At 39.1% G+C, this 23,369-nt stretch overlaps 1 protein-coding gene across 1 annotated transcript in view; it reads left to right on the top strand.

Annotated features, from left to right (window-relative positions):
• Positions 1-18,801, top strand: part of CFAP58 (cilia and flagella associated protein 58) — a 108,411-nt gene extending 89,610 nt beyond the window's left edge. Inside the window, exons 16-18 of the mRNA XM_039243904.1 lie at positions 9,489-9,608; positions 11,912-12,045; positions 18,115-18,801. Coding sequence (XP_039099835.1) covers positions 9,489-9,608; positions 11,912-12,045; positions 18,115-18,226 — 366 coding nt within the window. The 3' untranslated portion in view covers positions 18,227-18,801. The remainder of the gene's footprint in view (positions 1-9,488; positions 9,609-11,911; positions 12,046-18,114) is intronic.
• The last annotated feature ends 4,568 nt before the right edge of the window (positions 18,802-23,369 follow it).

Below are 23,369 nucleotides of genomic sequence, written 5' to 3'. Positions count from 1 at the left end.
TTTTAAAAATGTTTATTTATGTTTGAGAGAGAGAGATGGGGGAGGGGAAGAGAGAGAAAGAGGGAGAGAATCTCAAGCAGGCTTTGCAGTGTCAGCACAGAGCCTGATGTGGGGCTTGAACTCACGAACTGTGAGATCATGACCTGAGCCAAAACCAAGAGTCAGATGATTAACCAACTGAGTCACCTAGGTGCCCCAGGATTGTCCAATGTTGTTAACAGCCAACAAGAAATGCAAATACTATGTAGAGCAGTTTTACAACTTTACAAAAGTTGCCAGATCACTTGAAGTCAATGCAAGTGACTTAGAAAAATGCTAGAATCATATCAAAGGCAATGTCAAATCAGCATCTTGTAGGGAAAAAGAAAATTGAACAATTATAAGTGCAGGTACCTCAAAACAGAATGTTTTAAATATCAAAGGATTAAGAGGGGATTTGGGAGAAATTAATGAGGACTTTGAATATTTCTGCTAAAGGAAGTCTTAAAAATAATTGGTCTTGAGTACTTAACTAAGATACAAAAAGCCTTACATAAAAGAAATTATGGATAAATCTTACTACATTAAATTAAGAGTATCTACTCCTCAAAAGAAGTCATAAAGAAAGCAAGGCACAAACTTTGTGTATCTTTATACAGAATATATAAAGATTTACAAATCAATAAGAAAAAGACAAAAGTAGAAAAATAGGAAAACAGTGTATACAAACAGGCCTTTCTCACTCAGAAGGGGAAAAACAAATGATGAATAAACTTGAAAAAAAAATGCTCAACCTTATTTCATAAGCAGGAAAATTAAATGTATGGCCACACTGAGACATTGTTTTACTATTTCTATAGGAACAAAAGTTCAGATGTTTGTATTATTTGTCTATTGCATTGATATAAATTACCACCAATCTGGGAACTTAATACACATTATTTCATAATTTCAGTGGATAGGTATCTAGGAATAACTTGGTTGGGTTCTCTGATCAGGGATGCCTGGTGACACTAAGCAATGGTGAGAATTCAAATCAGTGGAAACTGATCTTTGGAAAATCATTTTACATTCTCTTACAAAGTTGAACGTGTATATATCTTCAAGATGCAGCAATCCCACCTACAGGTCTGCATGCCTGTTCCTGGGGACTAAGGAACATGCATGAGAATGTTCATGGCAATACTGTTGATAAAACAAAGTCCTGGAAACAACCAAAATACCCACTGAAGGAGAATTGTGGAATTCTCACCCACCAGAATATCAGATGAAATACATGCACAGAAACACACAATGACATCAGTAATCTTAGACCCATCATGTTGAGTAAAACAAGCAAGTCAAAGAAAACTGGGTGTGCTGGGATGTATATTTATAAAGCTCAAAGCAAAGCAAAATTAAGCAATAATGTATGATAAAACTATATGAAAAATCTAGGGAATGACAGAATTCAGAAGGTGCCTACATTGGCTGATGGTGGCAGTTGTGTAGGTACAGGGATGAGACAGAGAAGGAAGCGCATTCATGATGTTCTATTTCATAAATTGGGTGATGGGTTCATCATGAGCATTCGTTTTATTAATATGCTTTATAGTTATATATGCTATATGTTCTTTTGTATGGTTGTTACATAATAATTTTTTCAGTATTGTACTGCAGAAGTCAGATAGGTGAAGGAAGTCAAACTGTACTATAATGTTAGCTATGTGAAAGAAATCCAATAATTTTTTAGAAGTTTATTTAAGTAATCTATAACCAACGTGGGGCTCGAACTCACAAACTCAGGAATTTCGTGCTATTCTGAATGAGCCAGGCAGATGTCCCCCGAAACCCAATAATTTTAATTGATCCAGTAAGTGCACATTGTTATAATTAAAATGCAAATTTTAGTGGCTCAGTCAGTTGGGCATCCAACTTCGGCTCTGGTCACGATCTTGCAGTCTGTGGATTCAAGCCCCACATCAGACTCTGTGCTGACAGCTCAGAGCCTGGGACCTGTTTCAGATTCTGTGTTTCCCTCTCTCTCTGCCTTCCCCCTACTCATGTTCTGTCTCTCTCTCTTAAAAATGAATAAACATTAACATGCAAATTTTAAAATTATAAGACAAAATACTCAAATAAAAACTTAAAGGTTATTTATTTATTTATTTAGAGAGAAATAGGGGAGGGACAGAGAAAGAGAGAGAGAGAGAGAGAGAGAGAGAGAGAGAATCCCCAGCGGGCTCTGTACCATCAGTAGATCCTAATGTGCACTTGAACTCACCAACCGTGAGATCATGATCTGAGCCAAAATCAAGAGTCAGTTATTTCAATAAACTATTTGTAAAAAAAAAAAAAAAAAAAAAAGAGTCAGTTATTTATCCAATTGAGCCACCCAGGCACCCCTGAAGAAATTCTTAAAATGAATTTAAATCAGTTTTTCAAGGAAAAAGAACTCAAACTTTCCCCCTTCATATTTATTATGAAAATTGGTCACATTTTCAATGGATGGACTTCAAGTGGCTTTATTTATTAAATTTATCCCTTGGCAGTGAGGCCCTTTTCTAATTCATGAAAACAAATATTATTGCTACAACTACTATTCCCACTAAGATCTGTCTGAAATATTTGCCTCTCTACAGTCCACCAAATAATTATTGTCTCTAGTTTTGAACCTATCCACACATCACACTCTATTGGGGACTTGGCAAAACTCTGTCTTATTTTATGACTTGGTTATTTGTTTTTCCTCTGCTGAAAAGTGAGCTCCTTGAAGTTTGGACTTTATTTATCTTTGTATGAAACTACACAATCTTATGCATAGTGCTGGCACTAAAAAAAATTTGAGTGAACTTGATTTTTCTAGACCTGTTTCATTCTAGGTGTTAAGAGAGTCAACACCATCATTACTTAATAAGTGCAAAATTTTCACATACATCACATTGTGAGATAAGGTGCAAGGGTTAAACAATCCAGCCTTCTTGGTAACGAAGTTCAGTCTGGTCTAGGCAATTTTATACTCTGTCCAGAACTTCACAAACATATATTTGTGTTTGAAAACAAAACCCATTGCAAAGAAATCTCTCAAGAAAGTTTGTGTTGCTTATATCAGAAAGCACCAGAAGCATTTTTCCTATTATTACAAAAATGGTGAAGGTTAGTGCATGCAAATTTCTCACATGCCTCATAAAACACTTAATCATCTACATCTGGAGCCAAGAACCAGTGTGTAACCAAGTAGTTTCCTGCTTATAAGGAACTCAGCTGTGTAATTCTGTTTCATCCCCAAATCCAGAATCTCCCATCCTCTCTAGGGGGCTTTACCACTTCATGACATCATAAACAAGATAGGTCCGGGGTTCAGTTTAGCTGACATTTTGGTTATAAAGCTAATAAACAAGAAAGCACCAAGGTACCAGCCATTATTTTTTCCTTTCCTAAAGCTAGATAGAAATGCAATATGTATACAGAGTTTCTAATTTATTTTCCTACTAACAAAAATAGGCATTTCTAGATAAATTAGGCAGTGTTCTGGAGTTGTCTTCATACAAAGAAGGAAGTAGTTTTGCTTAAAATTTTAAATTTGGCTTTAGTCTTTTGTTAAACATTATGGATGTGGGTGGGAAGATGGAAAAAGAACTAAAACCAAACAAACAGGCCAAAATAATGAATTTTTTAATTGTAGAAAAGAGTTAGGTGTGCAATTAGAATTCTTGTGTTTAAGGAGGCTGTTTAAAAAGTCCACACATTATTTAGTTTAAGAGTTATGCTTGCATTTTCATGTGTCTGTGTGCACATGCACATACAAACAGTTTCAGAGCCAATTAATGTGAATACATTTGCTAGTCTTATGAATTAAAAAAAGTATTTGAAACCACTTGCATTATCAGAAAACCACTATAAACATTTTACTAAGAGATCAAGGTTGTATATCAAGTGCTTTCCTGAGTTATACACAACGTACATGATGAAAACATTTCACTCAAAGATACGCGGTGTCTAGGACCAGCAAGGTCATTAGGGTGAATTATATAAGCTCTGCTAACTGGGAGTTGTAAACCAATGATCTAATTCAAGTAAAAGTTCTCAACATAAATATATCTTACCTCTGTTGATGTGTATTACTAAAATATGATCACAATAGTTTGCTGACAATATAATTGCAAGTAACAAAATTATTTAGCATCTAGAATGAGTAGAACACGATAGCAGATATGAGGGACATATAGAAAGATCCATTATAGTTCTGACCTTAAAGGCTTATAATGCAACTAGAGAGAAAGAATGGATTCATATAGATTAAATACAGAAGTAATAGAAATGGTATCTTGACATTTTGGAAAAGAGATTTTCTGTAGAGTCTGTGAAGTTAGCTCTCTCAGAAGTAGTGATTAGGGGATTAAAAAAAAATGAATCAACTTCATCTTGAACCCACTGGGTGAGCTAGAGTGAAGACAAGGTGGTAGCCTCTCTTTCTTTGGAGTACCTGGTATCCAAGCATCTCAGTGAGTGGCTTTCACCCTGGTGGGTATAGATAAGTGTGTGACTTTGGATCAGGAGCAAAGCTGCCTGATTCACATGAATTAGCCAGTTCACGGGGTGAAGCGATCATTTGCAATGCTCGCCCAAGCAAACTGATGAATCCAGGGTGAACAGAATCAATGCACTGGCATTTGCCAAGCACAGATTCAGATTAAAACAGAATAAATTAGTTCCTCTTATTCACTTATTGCCTAAAGTAGGCGAGTTGAGGAAAAAGAGGTGTTAAGGTGCATATTGAATGTGAACTACCTTCTGTTTTCAGCTGAAGATGCAGAGCAAAAGACAGGGAATGTAAACAGACAGTGAATATGAAATTGTAGCTCAGTAGGGAAAGGAGTTCTGTGAGCAACTCAATTTCTTCCTCTGAATTGTACCCAGAATAGCACTGACTCCTATTTGCATAGACTGTTCAGAATGTAGACTTTTAATTTATTGTCAGGTAAAATACAAATATCTGAAGTCTGAGTGACTTCGTGTCTGGAGTTTCCAATCTGGGGTTACTGACTGTCACCATGTAATGACAGCATTATTTGAAGCTAATACTGTAATTAATTTCTTACCATTCTACTCAGCCAATATTAACAATGAACCAGACTGTTATCCAACATACCTTAGCAGAGAGTCTTGCAGCCAGAGAATCCATAACCGTGTCTGACAGTCTGTCCAACTGAGAGAATGGGATGTCTAGCAAGGGAGTATTTCAGGGATGGACATAATATGGTTGATGCTTGCAACTTGTGCTCAGCCAGAGAGAAAGCTAGTCTCCTGATGTTAATAGTCCAGCTTTTTCCAGTATAGCTGTTCACAAAATAATTTAGAGAGTCAGGCATGCTACAAAGTGATATTGATGTATATTATGAACAAACTCTGTATAAAGAAATGTCAACCTGAAGATGTGATCTTTTGTTGGTGGGGAAATAATAAACTATTTATGATTTTCTTATGATGTTTCATTGACATATGGTGCTTCTAGCCCAGTGACAAATTAATTGACTTGGTTTAAAAAGAAATGGATGCAGCTTAACAAAGAAGGACAGGATATATATCACAAGGCAGCTGGTTCTGCCACTGCTGGCTTATGGAGACAATATACATCGGACAGCTAATGAGTCTCTCTGTTGCATAAGATAGATTCTCTTTATAATAGAATTGCACGCTTTGTCTCTAAATGGGGTTATTATACACACCATTGCACAATGTTTGAAGAGCTTGGTTGGCCCTTGTAGAGGGTTAGGAGAGAAATAAATTGGAAAACAATCGTACTTAAGACCTTCAATCCATCAAACACTCCATATTTATCTAAATTACCAGCATGCTCTCCCAAAATACAAATCTGTATGATATGCACAGCTAGAATGTTAATGCTGACCAGCCTTCACTTTGCTTTCATCAGTTAGATATTCTATTGTAAACACAGACCAAAATTCATGCACATTGAAGCCTGGTAATGCATTTCAGCCAGTACCTCCGACTCCTTTTCCCTCTGCTCTTCCTATTTTCACTTTCTTGGCCCCTGAAGTTTCATTTGGGATTCTTTCTGCCCACTATGAACACACACGCATCACTTGGCCTGGGTTATTTAACTCTTAGAACTTTTCTACTTTGAATACGCCAACAGTTTTAATGGTAATTCACTCCGCTTCTTCACTTTTCTCCACACTTGTGGGTTCTCGCTGTTCAGTCACTCAGTTATTTCTTTAGAATAAATCCATTTCACTTCCTTTTACAGCCTTGGAAAACCCCCCAGGAAGTGGTGGTAGGAGAAGACAGGATAAAGGGTTCACTCTGTATGTGAAGATTGCACGCCCTTTTAGAGGGCTTGGGCAGAGCCCATTCAGCTGGCTCAGTAGGTTCAGAGAGTGGGGGACTGAGTCAGTCTCTTACCTCTATGGGCTCTAACCTGGCTCTGAACCTGATTTCACCTTCTGGCTCCATCTTCTACTGATAGTATCACATAGCCCTTAGAAATTATGTAGCATGATTTCATCCAAATTCTTTCAGGGTTATAACATGTCTTAAAGCCCCAGAGGAGGTGGCACATGCGAAAAGTGATTCTTGGTATTTCACAAGTGGGTTTTTGACTCATCACACGTTGGGCTTAAGGATACACTGTTCATTCTTGTTAACCTTGGTATGCTTACTTGTGAGACTAGGTAACAGTATTTGATTCTCCCAGCCTTTCTCCTCTGTTTCTCTGTCCTCCCTGCCAAGAGCTGTTGAAAAGTGTTACGCCTGGGAAACATTCAAAGGTTCTTGGAGTAAGACGATCTTTTCAGTTTAAGATATTATTATATCCCAAACCAGATTGCTTCCTCCTCGTCATTATGGGGTTCTTTACTTTTCAAGTCTACCTGTAATCTGGTGTAGAGGAAGGGGAACTGAAACAAATGGACAAAACAGTTTCATGGGCTTCTCCACATATTTATTACTCTCTTCAAATTGAATCTTGAAGCCTTGTCAGAAGTGTTATTTTTCCAACAGAACACACATTAAGTGGCTACAGCAAATAAACTCACCTCCTGACATCTTTCCCATTGCTTGCTACATCCATTTACTGGGAAGATTATATTGTAAAGTGTGACGTGAGGTGTTGTTCAACAAACGAAAATCACCACTTTGTAATTCTATTTGTTCAAGTTTTCTTCTTTTGTGTGGGTTTGGATTTTCTTGTCGTTTCTGGAATTATTTCTTAAATGGTGAGTATTACTTTTTGATACATGATTCTCCAGAATTTATTCCATCCAACTAATTCTTTTTTAAAAATGCGTATTTATTTTTTATTTATTTTTGAAGGAGAGAGAGACAGGGCATGAGGGGGGAAGGGGCAGAAAGCAAAGGAGACACAGAATCCAAAGCAGGCTCCAGGCTCTGTGCTGACAGCTCAGAGCAGGGCTTGAACTCACAAACTCTGAGATCAAGACTTGAGCCAAAGTCAGATGCTTAATTGACTGACCCACTCAGGCACCCCACCATCCAACAGTTCTTAAGTTACATACGTTCCTTTGAAAGTAAAGTCATGGTTTTTTTGTGAGCAAATTTTTATAATTTGGCCAGGGGAAAAGGAAAATCCAAAGCAAATGGTAACAATGAATAGTTAATGAACTTTCTTTTACCAATTTTTTTAAATTACCCTCATGTTCTCTGGTCAAAAACAGATTAGATGACAATGCTAAGAAGAGTGAACACCAGGTAGAAATTAGTTTCCATTTGCTTGGATGTGTCATTTATTGAGAGGGCTTTTACTTATATTTTTGCCTTTAACATAATTACTTTAGGGAGATAAATACGTACAGAGACAAATGAGTAGACACACCAGTCTTTATCAATGTTTGTTCAAATTATTGCAGTTTAGAGAAATGGGAATCTAGAACTGAGATGCCTAAGAAATAAATCTTTCCTTGTATGTAGTATCTTTAGTTCAAGAATCTGAAAACACATTACAAGCAATTAAGCTTTAGGGTACAAATGGGAATTCTATATTGTTTGTTGGTTAAATTTAATTACGAAATTATGATTTGCTTTGGGTTCCTAGCAAGCCCTTTCTTTTAGTTCTACAAATGTGCACATCCTAGTTTACGTGGCTTTTTATCTATTCTCTCAAACCACTTCCAGATCTCTCTCGTTCCCATGTTATATTCCTTAAAAGACCCAGTTTCCTTACTTCCTCCTTCTGATTTTTTCCAGCCTCTGTGACTTTTGCTCCCTAAATGTTCTTGCAACCCCTGTAAGGTCAGTGGTGTCATCCTAACAGCCCTCCCCCAAAGCCCTTTTTACTTCCTATCCTGTTTCTCCTCTTAGCCCATCTGATATCACTGCCCACTCAAATCATGCCTCCCTTTATAAATGCTGCCATTTCTTGGTTTGGGGAACATTTGGTTTCTCCCCCTTATTCCTTTTCTCTATGTCTTTCTTCCTTACCTACTCCTGATATGCTGGCTTTCCCTAAAACCTCGAGCTCCTGGCCACCCCAGAAGCCACCCTTGGTTGGTGGAGGTGCTCTCATAGCTGTAGCTGCGACCCACCTCCAGTCCCAATGTGCTCTTCAGTTCAAACTCTGGGACCTCATTTTCAACTCCTCTTGTTGATATCCCACTGCACCTCAAGCTTAACCCGGACCCCACTGATAATCAGAAGAGAATGCGAGAACATTTCCCTCCCTCCTTCCCCACTCCTTTCCTAGCCTCCCTGCCTCCAGCACCACCACCTTCCAGCCCCCAAGATGTCCATGAATCTTCTTGCCCCTGGTCCTTCCTTCCTCTGATCTTTTACCAAATCCCACTGATTCTACTTCAGAAATGTCTTCATATCTACCTTCTTTCCAACACGGTTGCGTTAGCTCCATCTTTTTCCATCTTCTGCTTGCATCTCCTGGTGCCCTGAGCAGTCTTTTCATTTTGTTCTCTTCCTTCCTGTGGGAGCTCTTCCTCTGAAGACAAACGCAGCATGGCTTATCCTTTCCTAACCACACAGTCGGGAATGTACCTGAGCCCAGCCTGTTCTCTCCACTACTTCCTCCCGTGCACCTGCTGAATAGACCACTTCTCCCCTGGTCTATCCCTGGACCTTGGCCTAAAAAGCTTTTCTTTTCTCTCTCTGCTTGGGGAAAACTCCTACTCCTTCTCCAAGCAACAATTCAAATGACATTTTTGTGAAACCTCCCCCACTCCCTACTTTTACTGGTCATAACACTTGCCCCAATTTTCCATCACTGCCCTTGTCTCTTTTGGTCATGGGTTCACAGGTGTAGGTAGAGAGAGACTTTCCCTTCCTCACTTGCCTTATTATTTGTATCCAAATGCCAGGCACATCGTAAGCCCTTGACCAGCGTTGGCTCGACGCTTTCTTGATAGAGTCTACGTTGGATGTACCCAATGGGGCACTCTGAAGTAACCTAGGACAGTCCCACGTTCTCCTGACCATGCTAGCAAAGGCACTTTCCCTGTCTTGATGGGACTGATTCTCTCCCTTGTGGTTGTGCTCTCCACCAGGAAAAAGAGAAACTGTATGTGGAACTCAAGCACATCCTGGCGCGGCAGCCCGGCCCAGAGGCTGCAGAGCAGCTACAGATCTACCGCCATACGCTGCGGGAGAAGACCAAGCAGCTGAAGGTAAGTGGGAGTCTCTGTGCTTTCCCAGACAAGCCAACTGCCTCAGTACAAGGAGCCGGTCTCCCAAAGCCAGACTGCACAGAGGTTGGCCTTTTAATTTTTTTTAAAATTCCAGTCCCAGGAGGGGCAGGGCAGTCTCAGAGCTACCCTCCACCCAGCGTGTAGACTAATAGACCTCACAATGCTCTGTTTCCTGAATGGGAGTTGTGAGCGAGTAAGGAAAGAGTTGGAGAGAGGATGATGGCAAAGCTATGGAAATTCGGGGAATGGGTTATGTAGGGACTATCTCAAGAGGAGGTAGAGCATTTGGATGATGGGGAAGAGCAGGGGAAATATTTTAACACCATCACCCACTGAAGCAGACCAAAGCAGACCTGTGCCAAAATAGGTTTTTGTGATTCCATTCCACCTGAAATAAATGTACAAAAAACACAGGCTCCCCAGACCCCAGGGCTCTCCTTCACGACCATCTCTCAAATAAGTTGCAGTGAAAGGAAAGTAAAATCATTTTAGAATTCTGTTAGCATAAGTTCCCTTCTTGGTGCCTTAAGAACCTCAGCTGGGGAGACGGAATGTTTTATTATTACACGTGCCTTTTAAAAAGTTTTCTCAGAAACTGTGTGTTCCCATTATATTTGGAGCTTTACCTCCTAAGCAAGTACTTAGATATTCTTGGCACATCAGGGAAGTCTTATACACACACATACACGGAATGTAGCACACGCCAGCTGAATTCTGGCACTTACCTGCATGAAGAGGAAGAGATCGCTGCCTTTCTGCCTGGGGTAGCATAGATGCCATGCGACTAATATAGTGCTAATCCTCTCACAAATAGCACCTTGTACAATCACATCCTTCTTTAAAAAGACAGATGCAACAGAAGTGTAATTAGAACATTAGTTTCCAACTTATCACTCACAGGGTTTATTTCACATGAGTATCCCTGAAATGTAGTTTGAGTTTTGCATGAGGCATAATCTTTTGATCATGTTCATCCTTCTCAACAATTGAGTAGTGCAAATAAAATAAAAGCTCATTTTCTCATACATCTGTCTTCACGCCACTGTCAGAGAACCACACTCAGCGCTGGGTAGCATCGTATGGCTTACTGGAGCTTTTTGGTATTTTTAACCCTTTTACTCAGGAAATCTATATTTTTTGCTCTGAGGAGATAGGACCCCTGGTGGAAGAGATTCAGGGGTGCTGAACCTGTCTGCTAGTTTGTCTTCATTATCTGGACTCTTTTAAGAAATGCTATATTCATTGTTTGGAAATAGAGCCTTGGTTCCTAATTGCTTAATTATTAGGCAGATTTTCTCTCAACATGAAAGTCTTATGCTTTAGTTCATGATAGCACAATTAGAATCATTTTCATAGCGAGTAAAGGAAAGAGTTCAGAAGCAGGTGAACACTCAAAGGACAAAGATCCTCCTTTTGTGCAAATTTTTAAAATTGTAAGCAAGGAAACAACAAATCTGAGTCTGTTGCATGCCCTGTGGAATGGTAACCTTCCTTTCTTCCCTTTGATTTCTGTGGAGTATGCCCCTACTTCAGGCGTGCTTTACACATCCGGTTTAGGTTGAGTAAATTCCCACCCTTCTTGCCCAGCCAAGACCAGCAGCATCTATTCAACACCACAGTGGAAGAGACAGGCGATCAGGGTTCCTATTACACACGCTTTAGACTCTCGCGTGCATATCATAGCTCCCTGCTTCTCAGAGGAAAGTGTTGCTGTGCCTGGAGAAAGAGAGAACCTGTGAAGAGTCCCAAAGAGCACAGTAAAGAGGTGATAGATATTTGCAGAACAGCAACCTAGGAAAACACAGAAATTGAATGCCTACATAATGGTGGTGGCGGCAGGATGGTTCGAGAATAGTTTTTACTATAATCCTCAAATGAATGACTCTCCCTAGTGATGACTTCCCCAAATGCTTTTTAAAAGGCTTTAAAAGCAATTTTATACTGTATGCCTGGGAGTTTTTCTGTCTGTACTCAACAGTATTCTTGAAACACATCACACCATTCATGTGTGAGCCTGGTTGAATGTGGCCTGATAGTTCTTTTAAGCAGAGGTTTCATTAAGTTTGTCACTGGATTATGAGCTTTCAGACCTCAGTCAGATTTTTACCTAGGTGCAGATCTTGAGAGCTGGCGGAAGTGTGAGGAATAGCTGTTAGACTTGGACATGGTTTTGTAACACTAGCCTCACTGAGGTAAATGGCAGCAGATCAGGAAAAATTTTCAGGAAAGGATATTGTCTCACTGCATATCTTCTGTTAATGCTGCTTTATTTGTCATGTTAGGTTTTGTCTTCGGAGCTGAATATGTATGAATCACAGAGCCAAGAATATAAATATGAGATCGAGAAACTTACCAATGAACTAATGAACTTAAAGAAGAAATACCTAGCTCAGAAACGTAAAGAATACATTCAGAAGTAAGTAAGAATTCATCAAATGTTCTTTTTTTATTTTATATTGAAAATTTTAATTTAATTTATTATTTTTACTTTACATCCAAGTTAGTTAGCGTATAGTACAACAATGATTTCAGGAGTAGATTCCTTAATGCCCCTTACCCATTTAACCCGTCCCCTTTCCCACAACCTCTCCAGTAACCCTTTGTTTGTTCTTCTTATTTAAGAGTTCTTGTGATTTTGTTCCCCTCCCTGTTTTTATATTATTTTTGCTTCCCTTCCCATGTGTTCATTTGTTTTGTATCTTAAAGTCCTCATATGAGTTGAAGTCATATGATATTTGTCTTTCTCTGACTGACTAATTTCACTTAGCAGGACACCATCTAGTTCTATCCACGTAATTACAAATGGTGAGATTTAGTTCTTTCTGATGGCTGAATAACATTCATATATATATGTATATATATATGTGTATATATATATATACACATATATATATAAAATCTTTTTTTTTCATAGTTTATTATCAAGTTGGTTTACATATAACACCCAGTGCTCATCCTAACAAGTGCCCTCCTCCATGCCCATCACCCCCCTTCCCCTCTCCCCCCCCCGCAGCCCCTTAGTTTGTTCTCCGCATTCAGGAATCTCTCATGGTTTGCCTCCTTACCTCTCCCCAACTATTTTTCCCCTTTTTCTCCTGCTTTGTCCTCCGTTAATTTCCTCCTAATCCACCTATATGTGCAAACATATGATATTTGTCCTTCTCTGCCTGACTTATTTCGCTCAGCATAACACCCTCAAGGTCCATCCATGTTGCTACAAATAGCCAGATTTCATTCTTTCTCATTGCCATGCAGTATTCCATTGTGTAGATTAACCATATCTTCTTGATCCATTTGTCAGTTGATGGACACTTAGGCTCTTTCCATGTTTTGGCTATTGTTGAGAGCGCTGCTATGAACACTGGGGTACATGTGCTCCTATGCCTCAGCATTTCTGTATCCCTTGGGTAAATTCCTAGCAGTGCTATTGCTGGGTCATAGGGGAGTTCTATTGTTAATTTTTTGAGGAACCTCCATACTGTCTTCCAGAGGAGTTGCACCAGCTTACATTCCCACCAGCTGTGTAGGAGAGTGCCTGGCCATATCTTCTTTATCCATTCATTCGTGAACAAACATTTGGTCTCTTTCCATACTTTGGCTATTGTTGATAGTGCTGCTATAAACATTGGGGTGCATGTGTCCCTTTGAAACAGCACACCTGTATCCCTTGGATACATACCTAGTAGTGCAATTGCTGGGTCATAAGGTAGTTCCTTTTTAAATTTTTTTGAGGAATCTCCATGCTGTTTTCCAGAGTGGCTGCACCGGTCTGCATTTCCACTAGCAGTGCAAAAGAGATCCTCTTTCTCTGCATCCTTGCTGACATCTGTTGTTGCCTGAGTTGCTAATGTTTGCCATTCTGATGGGTGTGAGGTGGTATCTCATTGTGGTTTTGATTTGTATTTCCCTGATGATGAGTGATGTTAAGCATCATTTCATGTGTCAGTTGGCCATCTGGATGTCTTCTTTGGAGAAATGTCTGTTCCTGTCTTTAGCCCATTTTTTTTTCACTGGATTATTTGTTTTTTGGGGTGTTGAATTTGATAAATTCTTTATAGATTTTGGATACTAACTCCTTATCTGAATTATTGTCATCAAATGTTCTTCTAATTTTGTTGTGCCTATTACCTGCTGATAAGAAAATAATTGGCAAACAGCCATGGAGTCGCAGAATCCACTGGGGTAAAGTAGGTTACAGGGTGAAAAAATGACATTCTACAGGTCCCCCCTGGTTTGTGTCGGAGTGAGATGCATGTCTCATTTGATACTGAGGCCTCTCCTTAGGACCCTAACAATATCCTAACACCGATGGACCTAACACAGAGTAGAGGAAACATAGTCTTCCCCCCTCCCCCCACACTGTTCTTATGGTTTGGAGATAATTATGCCATGACAATGGTTACAAATGAGGTTCACAATCAGGCTTATATGAATTAAAAGCATGTTCACATTTAAAACCACACAGGTAATTTTGCTAAAGGGTTTAGGCTTGGTGAAGCTGTTCTTTCCAGTGATGCATCTTGTGCCACAGTAACAATGATGAGCCCACGAATAATTGTTACCTATGTTTTAGATAATCTAGCTCTGAACCATCTTTATGTCTAATAACTGACTTCAGTATCTTCTGCGTGTATTGACACAAGCTCTTATTTTTCTAGGAGATGATAATGTGGTCTCAGGTTAACATTTTGGGTTACCGGATGCCTGCATGTGGAAGAGTAAATGTTCTTTTCACTTTGTTATCATCATTTGCCTAATGCTAGGGTGAGAGAGTGGGCCTGGATGAATCAGTAGATTTGAACCTTCGCTTGGCTGAGTGGCATTACCCAACTCATCTAGTTAATTCTGTAGTACTCACATTGTGGGTGTAAGTCAGGTTTGGTATTTCATTCACGTGGGCATTGCAGGGACATGGGAAAAGAGGTACATCCGCCTATGATTCATTAGTGGCAAACAGCAATTTAAGTAACTGGATGCAGATTGATTTGCCAGTAAAAATTTGCCCTTCTTGTAAATCATAATATTCCCCTGTTCCACATTCAGATGCCAGCTCCTTGGTAGAATAAAATCCTGCTAAAATATTTGAGCTAATTCCTATGGGTCTTTCTTAATGTATGGGTCTAGCAACTAGCTGATACAGAATCACTGGTGGGATTTATTAAACATGCATGTTCCCAGGCCCCATTTCCAGATGTTTGGATTCAGCAGGCTATGGGTGAGCCTCAGAAATGTGCAATTCCATCACTCCTCAGGTGATGTCCATGCACACCAAAGCTGGAGAAGTGCTGAGATTGATGATGTGATTCAGTGTTGCAGTGGAGACACTGTGGTTTTCTTTTAGGGCAGCAAGGTTGAGCTGGTAAGATGTCAATGTGGCTAGTTCCTGTGTGAGGCACACGTCCAGCTCAGCGACCTTCAAGCGTTTTTATTGCGCACTCTTATTAGTAAAACACTTTTGAACTTGTAGCCACACCCATTCATATGCATATATATCAAATATATATTTATGTTAAGTTTTAAAGTGAAATTTTATTTTAGAATAGCTTTCTATCTCTGATATATTTTACTTTTTATGTTTATTTATTCGATTTTGAGAGAAAGGCAGAGAGAGAGGGAGACAGAGAACCCCAACCAAGCTCTGCACTGTTAAGTGCAGAGCCCAATGCAGGGATCGAACCCATGAACCAAGAGATTATGACCTGAGCTGAAATCAAGAGTTGGACACTTAACTGACTGAGCCACACAGGTGCCCCTATTATTTTAACTTTTTAAAAATGTTTATTTAGGGGCGCCTGGGTGGCTCAGTCGGTAAAGCGTCTGACTTCGGCTCAGGTCATGATCTCACAGTTTGTGGGCTCAAGCCCCATATCAGGCTCTGTGCTGACAGCTAGCTCAGAGCCTGGAGCCTGTTTCAGATTCTGTGTCTCCCTCTCTCTCTGACCCTCCCCTGCTCATGCTGTCTCTCTCTCTCTCAGAAATAAATAAAAACATTAAAAATTTTAAAAAATGTTTATTTATTTGTTTGAGAGAGAGAGAGAGAAAGCGAGTGAGTGAGTGAGGGGCAGAGATAGAGTGAGAGAGAGCATCCCAAGTAGGCTCTGTACTGTCAATGCAGAGCCTGATGTGGGGCTCAATCTTATGAACCATGAGATCATGACATGAGCTGAAGTCAAGAGACAGATGCTTAACTGACTGAGTCACCCAGGTGCCCCTAATTTTTATATCACATGCAAAATACTATTGTGACATTGTGAGTGATTAGTAAACTGAGATTTTGTTTTTAATTTTTAAAGACAAAATATGGACAGAATCTGAAATACCTTCTTGGCACTTCTCAGTGGGTCATCTTACTCATCTTTGAGAGTACATGCATCTGTTTTGGAGACCAGCAGTCTAGTTTGTACAATTACAAATAACTAGCTTAGCTAACCAGTTAATTATCTTTCTAGAGCTGACTAACTTCCCTACCTTGGTCCTGTAGTTTGGCCCAGTCACCTTTGACTTTATTGATCCCCTTCCACCCCCACCCCCCCAACAGTTTCCTGGACACTGAAAATGTGTTGAGCCAACAGAAATGCACTTCTGTTGGCTCAGCCCCTCCCAGTGGCACATCTACAAAAATTGCACTGCCCCCAACCATAGGCCACTTGTAGATATTTAGCTTAAAAATGAATTACAGTTAAATTAAAAATTCTGTTTCTTAGCTGCACTAGTCACATTTCAACTGCTTAATAACCACATGGAAGTAGTGGATGCCACATTGGGCTCTAGGTAGAGAGTTTTGCCATCATCATGGAAACTTCTTTTGGGTAGCAAGCTGTAGAGTCTTTGCCTTTACCTGTCCTCTTCTTTCCCCAGATTGCTTACTAATAGCAATTCTGACCTGATTAGGGTGCTATTGGCAATTCCATTTAGTCGAGGATCCATAAACTGGAGGTAGACAGAGAGAGGGGTTCATAGGAGAAGAGTAAAAGGATTCAAGTGCTGAAGGAAAGTTTGCTCTGGCAAGAACAAGAGTGCTGAGATGGTGTGGACTGGAAGGGAGAAGGCTGAGGGAGTCATTGTGCAGGTCTATAAATACATTACAAAGGCTTTATAAAGGCGACGTCATTCCCATCAGTCAGCTTAGAGAAAGCCAGAAAGAAGCATTATGCTTATGTTCCTTCAGAGAGGAGAACTTGGGTAATTTAAGGCAAGAGAGGGCTGGAGGAGGTGGTACTTGCTGCATCCACCGGCAGTCAGGGGGTAGACAAGTTGCCAAGCACTTGAAGGAATCCTCTTAACTGGATCCACTCAAGGCTAAAGCTTTTGTCCTATTTATGGAGGATGATTTTTTTTATAATAATGAAATCAATTCTGCTAAGAGACTGCTGGATTGATTAACCAATCCTCTTCAGGTTCTTTCCAAATGGAAAATTTAGAATAATCTCTGTGGATGTTCTCCCCATACTTGCTCTTTATAAAATAGCAACTCATGCCATTTTTGCCTTTATGCCTTCTTTCATTTTTCTCAAATAATTTTTTCATCATGTTTCCTTCCTGACCTGCACCCCCACCCACCTGCCTCTGACTCCCCTGCCCTGGACCCCCAGGCTGGTTTAAAGTTTGTAGAACTAGTCAGATTCTTTTCCAAAAGGTGGAATTCTCTCCCCTAAGGTAAATCACTTCTAGTTGTCAAATCTAATTGGTTTTGGTTTTAGTAGTTAGCTTAATTCATTTTTCGTAAAAAAGGAATTCCAAAGATATTTTATGTAAGACCCCTGAATACACAATAGGGAATTTGTATAAATTTAAGGTACCTCTGCAGGAAACGTGTGTGTGTGTGTGTGTGTCTGTGTGTGTGTGTGTGTGTGTGCATTTAAAGGAGATCTATGTAGAAGATACATTATAGATTTTAGGTTAGGACTCCCTTTATCTGTTGCCCAATGTACTACCTTATTTATCTTTCTCAGGTTTTCTTGTATCTTAAACGATTTCTAATAATAACTTCTGCTTGTCTAAAGCTATAGGAAAATTTGTATTTTATAAATGTCCAAGTTTGATGAAGATACCTTATGTGTATGGTAAATATTTATGTTTCCACTGAAAATTTGGGATAGAAAAGTTGATAAATGATGAATTACACATTATAACTGAGCCAAGAGAAAGATTCTTCTGACAGATCTTTGGAACTAAACAGATGTTTTATAAAACAGGAAGATGATTACAAGTCGAAAGCTTCAAGTCCATAGTGATTGAGTTATAATGAGGTCTTATGTCCACATTTAGATCAACGTTAGGAGGGCACATTTAATTGTGTCTTTCCCTAATTTTATGTGTTATCAGCAAACACCTAATTAGATTTAAACAACCACCTTGTCTAAAACTGGAAGCTTTAATCAAAGCAGTTGTCAGTGGCTAACTCACTTTTGGAACTTAGAGAACATCAAACTTAGAAGAGGAAAAAAGATGTTAAGGAAGTTAACTTTCACCTCCTGTCTTACAGAAATAAGGACAGAATATCCATGGATAACACCTTGTCAATGGCCAAGCCAACTGGCCCTCGTTTTACTGGGGGTGGATTTCCCCTCCACAGGCCATCCAAAGTGAAGTCCTAACTTGAAGCTCCTGCCTGGGTCCAGTAGAGCATCTCATGAAATTCTCTTTGAAACATTTTGGAGGAATCTCTTTCAAATCCCTTGGATCATAATTATTTAGAGAAATCAGTGCTCAAATTCCAGGATGGAAAGAAATGCAAAACTATTATCGTCATGTACATAAAGGAGTGGTGATATTCTACTTGGTCCACATGGATATTAACAGACTGTAATTATATCATTCACTTAGGCTTACACATTGCATAAAGCGGATCCTTTGTTACTACTATGTTGGTTGATTTCAAATGCACTCTATATCTAGATACTCTGTATAGATGAAAATTTGGATCTGAATTTCTCTATTATAAACATTGCTTTATAGGTTTTGCACTTAAAATATTTTTGAAATGCAGTGCATTTCTTTTTAATAGGAATCTATTTTAATTATTCCTCATTAACAAGTCATTGCATGAGGTGAGAAAAAAGGACAAACTCTCAAGTATTTAAAAAGTGTTTTGAGAATGATTTCTATGTGGAATTTCTTTTCAGGCCTGGGGTATGAAAATCTATTCCAAAGAGACATACTAATAAATACTTCATCATCAAAAAATAAAAAAGAACCTTTGTAGAGATTTTGATCTTTGCTTTGGTAGAGTATGTAATTAAAGTTTAAAACTACTGTGAGAAATGTTTAACATAGGATTTGATTCAGAGGAACCAAGACTTTAAAATGAGGGGTTTGGGCTGGTATCCTCTGAAGACCTTGAGTTTCTTAGACCTCCTACTTGGAGAACAGAATTGTATAAGACAGGGATCTGTTTGGCTTTCAGGCTGCAGGCCAACATTTGGAGTCATTGAATCCATTGTATTTTCTTTCTGTTGAAGCCAGCCACAGTTACTTGGACATCAGTTCAAAGTTTCCTCCTGAAGAGTGCTGATCTGGTGATATTTTGTGAGGACATTGTGGTCATCCCCCTCACAAGAACTTGACCTCTGTGACTTTTTAAATTATAGAGGAGTAAGCAGCTCAGGGTTAAGCAAGGACATTACAAGTGGATCATTCCATTTGTGCTATGGGACCATGGTTCCCACTGCAGGGAGCAGGATACTTAATGACCCCAGGATGCTCTTTCAGATTATAAGAGAGGTGGGATTTTAGGGTGATTGTCTACATGTTCTCAGTTCACCACCAGAAGCAGATCCAAGACAATGATGGCTATGAAGTGATTTATCATGAAGTGATCCCCCAGGAAATCCATTAAGAGTGGCAAAGTGGGTCAGAGAAGGGAAGGGAATCAAGCTAGGTGCAATTTCAAGTCAGGTTCCATGGTGGGTGATTTTGACTACATTTCACAAGGGCCTCTGGAGACAATGTAATCACATCTCAGAGCTGTCCCCTTCAGGGGAAGGAAGCTGGATACCCCGATACTGGCACTCTTTGGTCAAGGACGGCTCTGGAGGGATTCTTCTTCCTGCAGGCACAGCAGGGTCCAGCAGTCTGGAGGCAGCTCTGAGATAGTTGCTGACTGTCAGTAGTGAAAATGATAATGACAGGGAGGGAGGTGGGAGGAGGAGTGGGTGAGGCAGTGCCATCCTCTGTTGCTTTTACATGGTCCCAGGAGAAAAATGACAGATGGAAATCACCCTCCACTGTAGATGGTGGTGGTCACTGTGGTGAGGTGTGGTCATCAACTCTATGTACCATGTAGGAGTGTGGAGGATGGGGATGTACCTCCAGAGAGTTTGCCATGAGCACCTTAAACCTAAAGAATCATGGTGGGACCATTTCCATTTTGAAAATCTCTGATGTTATCTTACCTCAGGGCCATAGACATAAGACAAAAGACATTTGCAGGTAAGGTAAAGCAAGGCAGTTATTACACATGTATAACACTGGAGATTTTCCAGTCCATTCAGGGACATTATGAAATATATCTATAGCCAATCTCCTACTGAGTCCTTGGGTGGCTTTATGAGAGGTTTACTTCATTTTTTAATTTTTTTAATGTTTATTAATTTTTGAGAGATAGAGAAAGAGTGTGATTGGGGGAGTGACAGAAAGAGAGGGAGACACAGAATCCAAAGCAGACTCCAGGCTCTGAGCTGTCAGCACAGAGCACGATGCAGGGCTCAAACTTACAAACCATGAGACCATCACCTGAGCTGAAGTTGGATGCTTAACCAACTGAGCCACGCAGGTACCCCTATGAGAGGTTCACTTCTCTAAGGAAAAGGGGTCTGTGATTCTTGATCTATCCTAGTATGGTAAACACTTTGGAGGCCAATGCTGGGTTCAAGTTCTGGCTCATTATAACAATAAGTTGTTTTAAGGATTAAATAAATTAATGCATAGATAAGATTAGAACAATATCAGGCACATAGTAACTGTTGGGTAAATATCTGCCATTATTATTATTACATAGAGATAACTTATGTTTTGAAATTAGAGAATAAGCATTGTTACATGATACTAATAATAACATGACACTATAATGTTGGGATGAAGTTGAATTGGTAATGTGATTTATAGTTGAATATCTTGTGGAAATGCCACATTGGGTACCTCATGAAAAGTTCTGTATATACATTTTTTGTAACTGTGATTTGGGGACAGATCCTTCGCTTTCAGAAATCAGAGGTCCAGAGGGAAACACCCTGGAGGCCTCCAGCTGCCATCTTCTTGTTTTTCTCCATGGGTTGGAGAAGGGTAGTCAGCCTCAGTGGATGACCAAGGTCCCAAGAGCCAAGATGGCACTGTCTCCAGGAGATGACACAGCAGCTCTATAGGCTCCATATGCTTATGTTCAAACGGAGGAAGAGTAAATTAAGACTTGAAAAAGTAGAAGATACTGCCGTGGCTTCTCATTTACTGCACACCCTGACAGCCCAAGGTATTACAAGCCATAACTACTTAGGTGCAGGTGTTACCAGCGTAGCCACGGTACAAAAATAAGTCATTAAAAACACCGAGATTTGCAAATCATTATAGATAACTGTGAACTCACAGTGGGCTGAGGTGCTTTTAAAATCACAAATGTGAGCTGCATTATAAAACAACATTAGGAGATCATATAGTAGCATCGTTTTACCCTGGAGTTTTCAGAGTTTCAGAAAGGAGTCATGTTGCTAAACCAGCCATTGACTACTGGGCTGATGGGGGAGCTGGTATGGTTTCTCTGTGGATAGAGAGAGACATGATAAAACGGACTCCCTGGTCATTATTTGCTGATCATAGCTTCTCAGCGACTGCTCTTATAGGCAGGTTTTTATTGTGCTTACCTCTAAAGAAATTGCCCAGAGCAAAGGTTTGTTGCTGTGATAAGCCATAGAGACAGAGGTAGTTATCCTAAGAGGAGGCAGCAGCAACTCTCTGATCATGGGCTATAATTTTGCTATAAAAATGTATCCAGGGTTGATAATTATCATTTGATCTCCTGGCTTGCTCAGCCAGATTCTGAAGTTTGATATAGGCCAAGATACCCATTGGAAAATACTATATAATGAATTTTAAGCAATGTGACATTTCAGAGCCTGGACTATTTGAGGAAAGATACTAGGTCTCTTAGTAAATATAATCAATTATATGGAGATCTAGCTGGAATAAGATCAAAGGGAGGGCATTTTAAAATATTAAAATGGTAAAATAGTTTAAAAATATATCTCACTATTTTCTTTGTGGTGTATAGGAAGTATTTTTATGGCATTATCCATTTTTAACTCCTAATTCAATGCTGTTTTAGTATACCATTTCTCATATCTATTATTTAAAAGTTCCATTAGGATTTTATAATAGTATTAAATGTGGTATCAACAGGGTACCATTTTTCTTTTTTATATAAAGATAAATTTTTCCCCTTTATTTTAAAGTACCTGATTGAAAATATGGGTAGAAAATTAGAAGATACTAATGAGCAAAAAGAAGAAAAGGGCATCAATAATCCTACCATCTACTGATAACTGTTGTTTCCTGGGGCAAATGGTCCGCTCAGGGAGCATCACCCACATGGATTGGCTGTTCCATTTGTTCATGCCCACCATTTGTTCTGACTGGTTGGTGCTTATCATTCCCAACTGTTAAATATTTTGAATATTACCTCTGAAATACTACTATTTTATGGTCTTGAGTGTGTCTTTCTGGACATTTAAAATAAGTCATATAAACATATACTTTGTTTTTAAAAATTAAAGATATAATTGGGATATAATTTACATATAGTAAAAGCATATATTTTAAGTGTGAAATTTAGTGGTTTTGACAAGTGCATGTACCCAGACAACTGCTGCCACAATCACCACCTTCCAAGAATGCCCTCGTATCTCTTAGCAATCAGTATTCCCAGCTACCACCCAGCCTCAGCAACAAAGGATCTGTTTTTCATCATTGTAGATTCGTTACATCTTTCTTAGAAGTTCGTATAAATGGAATTATACACTATACACTCTTTTGTGCCTGACTTTTTTTGTGTGTAGTGTGTTTTTTGAGATTCATCCATGTTGTTGTGTATCAGTAATTTATTCATTTTTATTGTTGAGTAATATTCTCTTATATTGACCTGATACAATTAGTCCATTGATTTTTGCTGTTGATGGGAATTCAGATTGTTTCCAGTGTTCGGCTATTATGAATTGAGTTGCTGTGAACATTTGTGTACAAGTCTTTACATGAAAAAATATTGTCATTTCTCTTGGGTAAATGCTGAAGAACAAAATTGCTGGATCAAAAGGTAAGTGTACATTTAAGATGATAAGAAACTGCTCAACTGTTTTCCTAACTGATTGGACCATTGTACATCCCTACTAATAATGTGTGTTAACTGCAATTACTCTAATCCTTGTCAGTATTCAGTATCGTCAGTATTTTTTAAGCCATTCTTTTGAATATATAATGATATCTTATTGTGGTTTAAATTTGTATTTCCTCATAGTAATATTAAGCAATTTTCATGTGCTTTTGGTTATTCATATGTGATATGTCTTCAATCTTTTATGCACTTTTTATCATATTGGGTTGTAGAAGTTTTTGTATATTCTGTATACAAAACCTTTTTCAGACATATGGATTGCTAATATTTTCACCCAGCTTGTGACTTATCTTTTCACTTTCTTAACAGCTTATACTGAGGAGCAGACATTTAAAATTTTAATAAGGTCCAACTTATTTTTA

Source organism: Hyaena hyaena, unplaced genomic scaffold (genome assembly GCF_003009895.1).
Source record: "Hyaena hyaena isolate Hyena2069 unplaced genomic scaffold, ASM300989v1 scaffold_233, whole genome shotgun sequence".
Classification (NCBI taxonomy): domain Eukaryota; kingdom Metazoa; phylum Chordata; class Mammalia; order Carnivora; family Hyaenidae; genus Hyaena; species Hyaena hyaena.
This window is presented reverse-complemented; position numbering and strand designations above follow the sequence as displayed.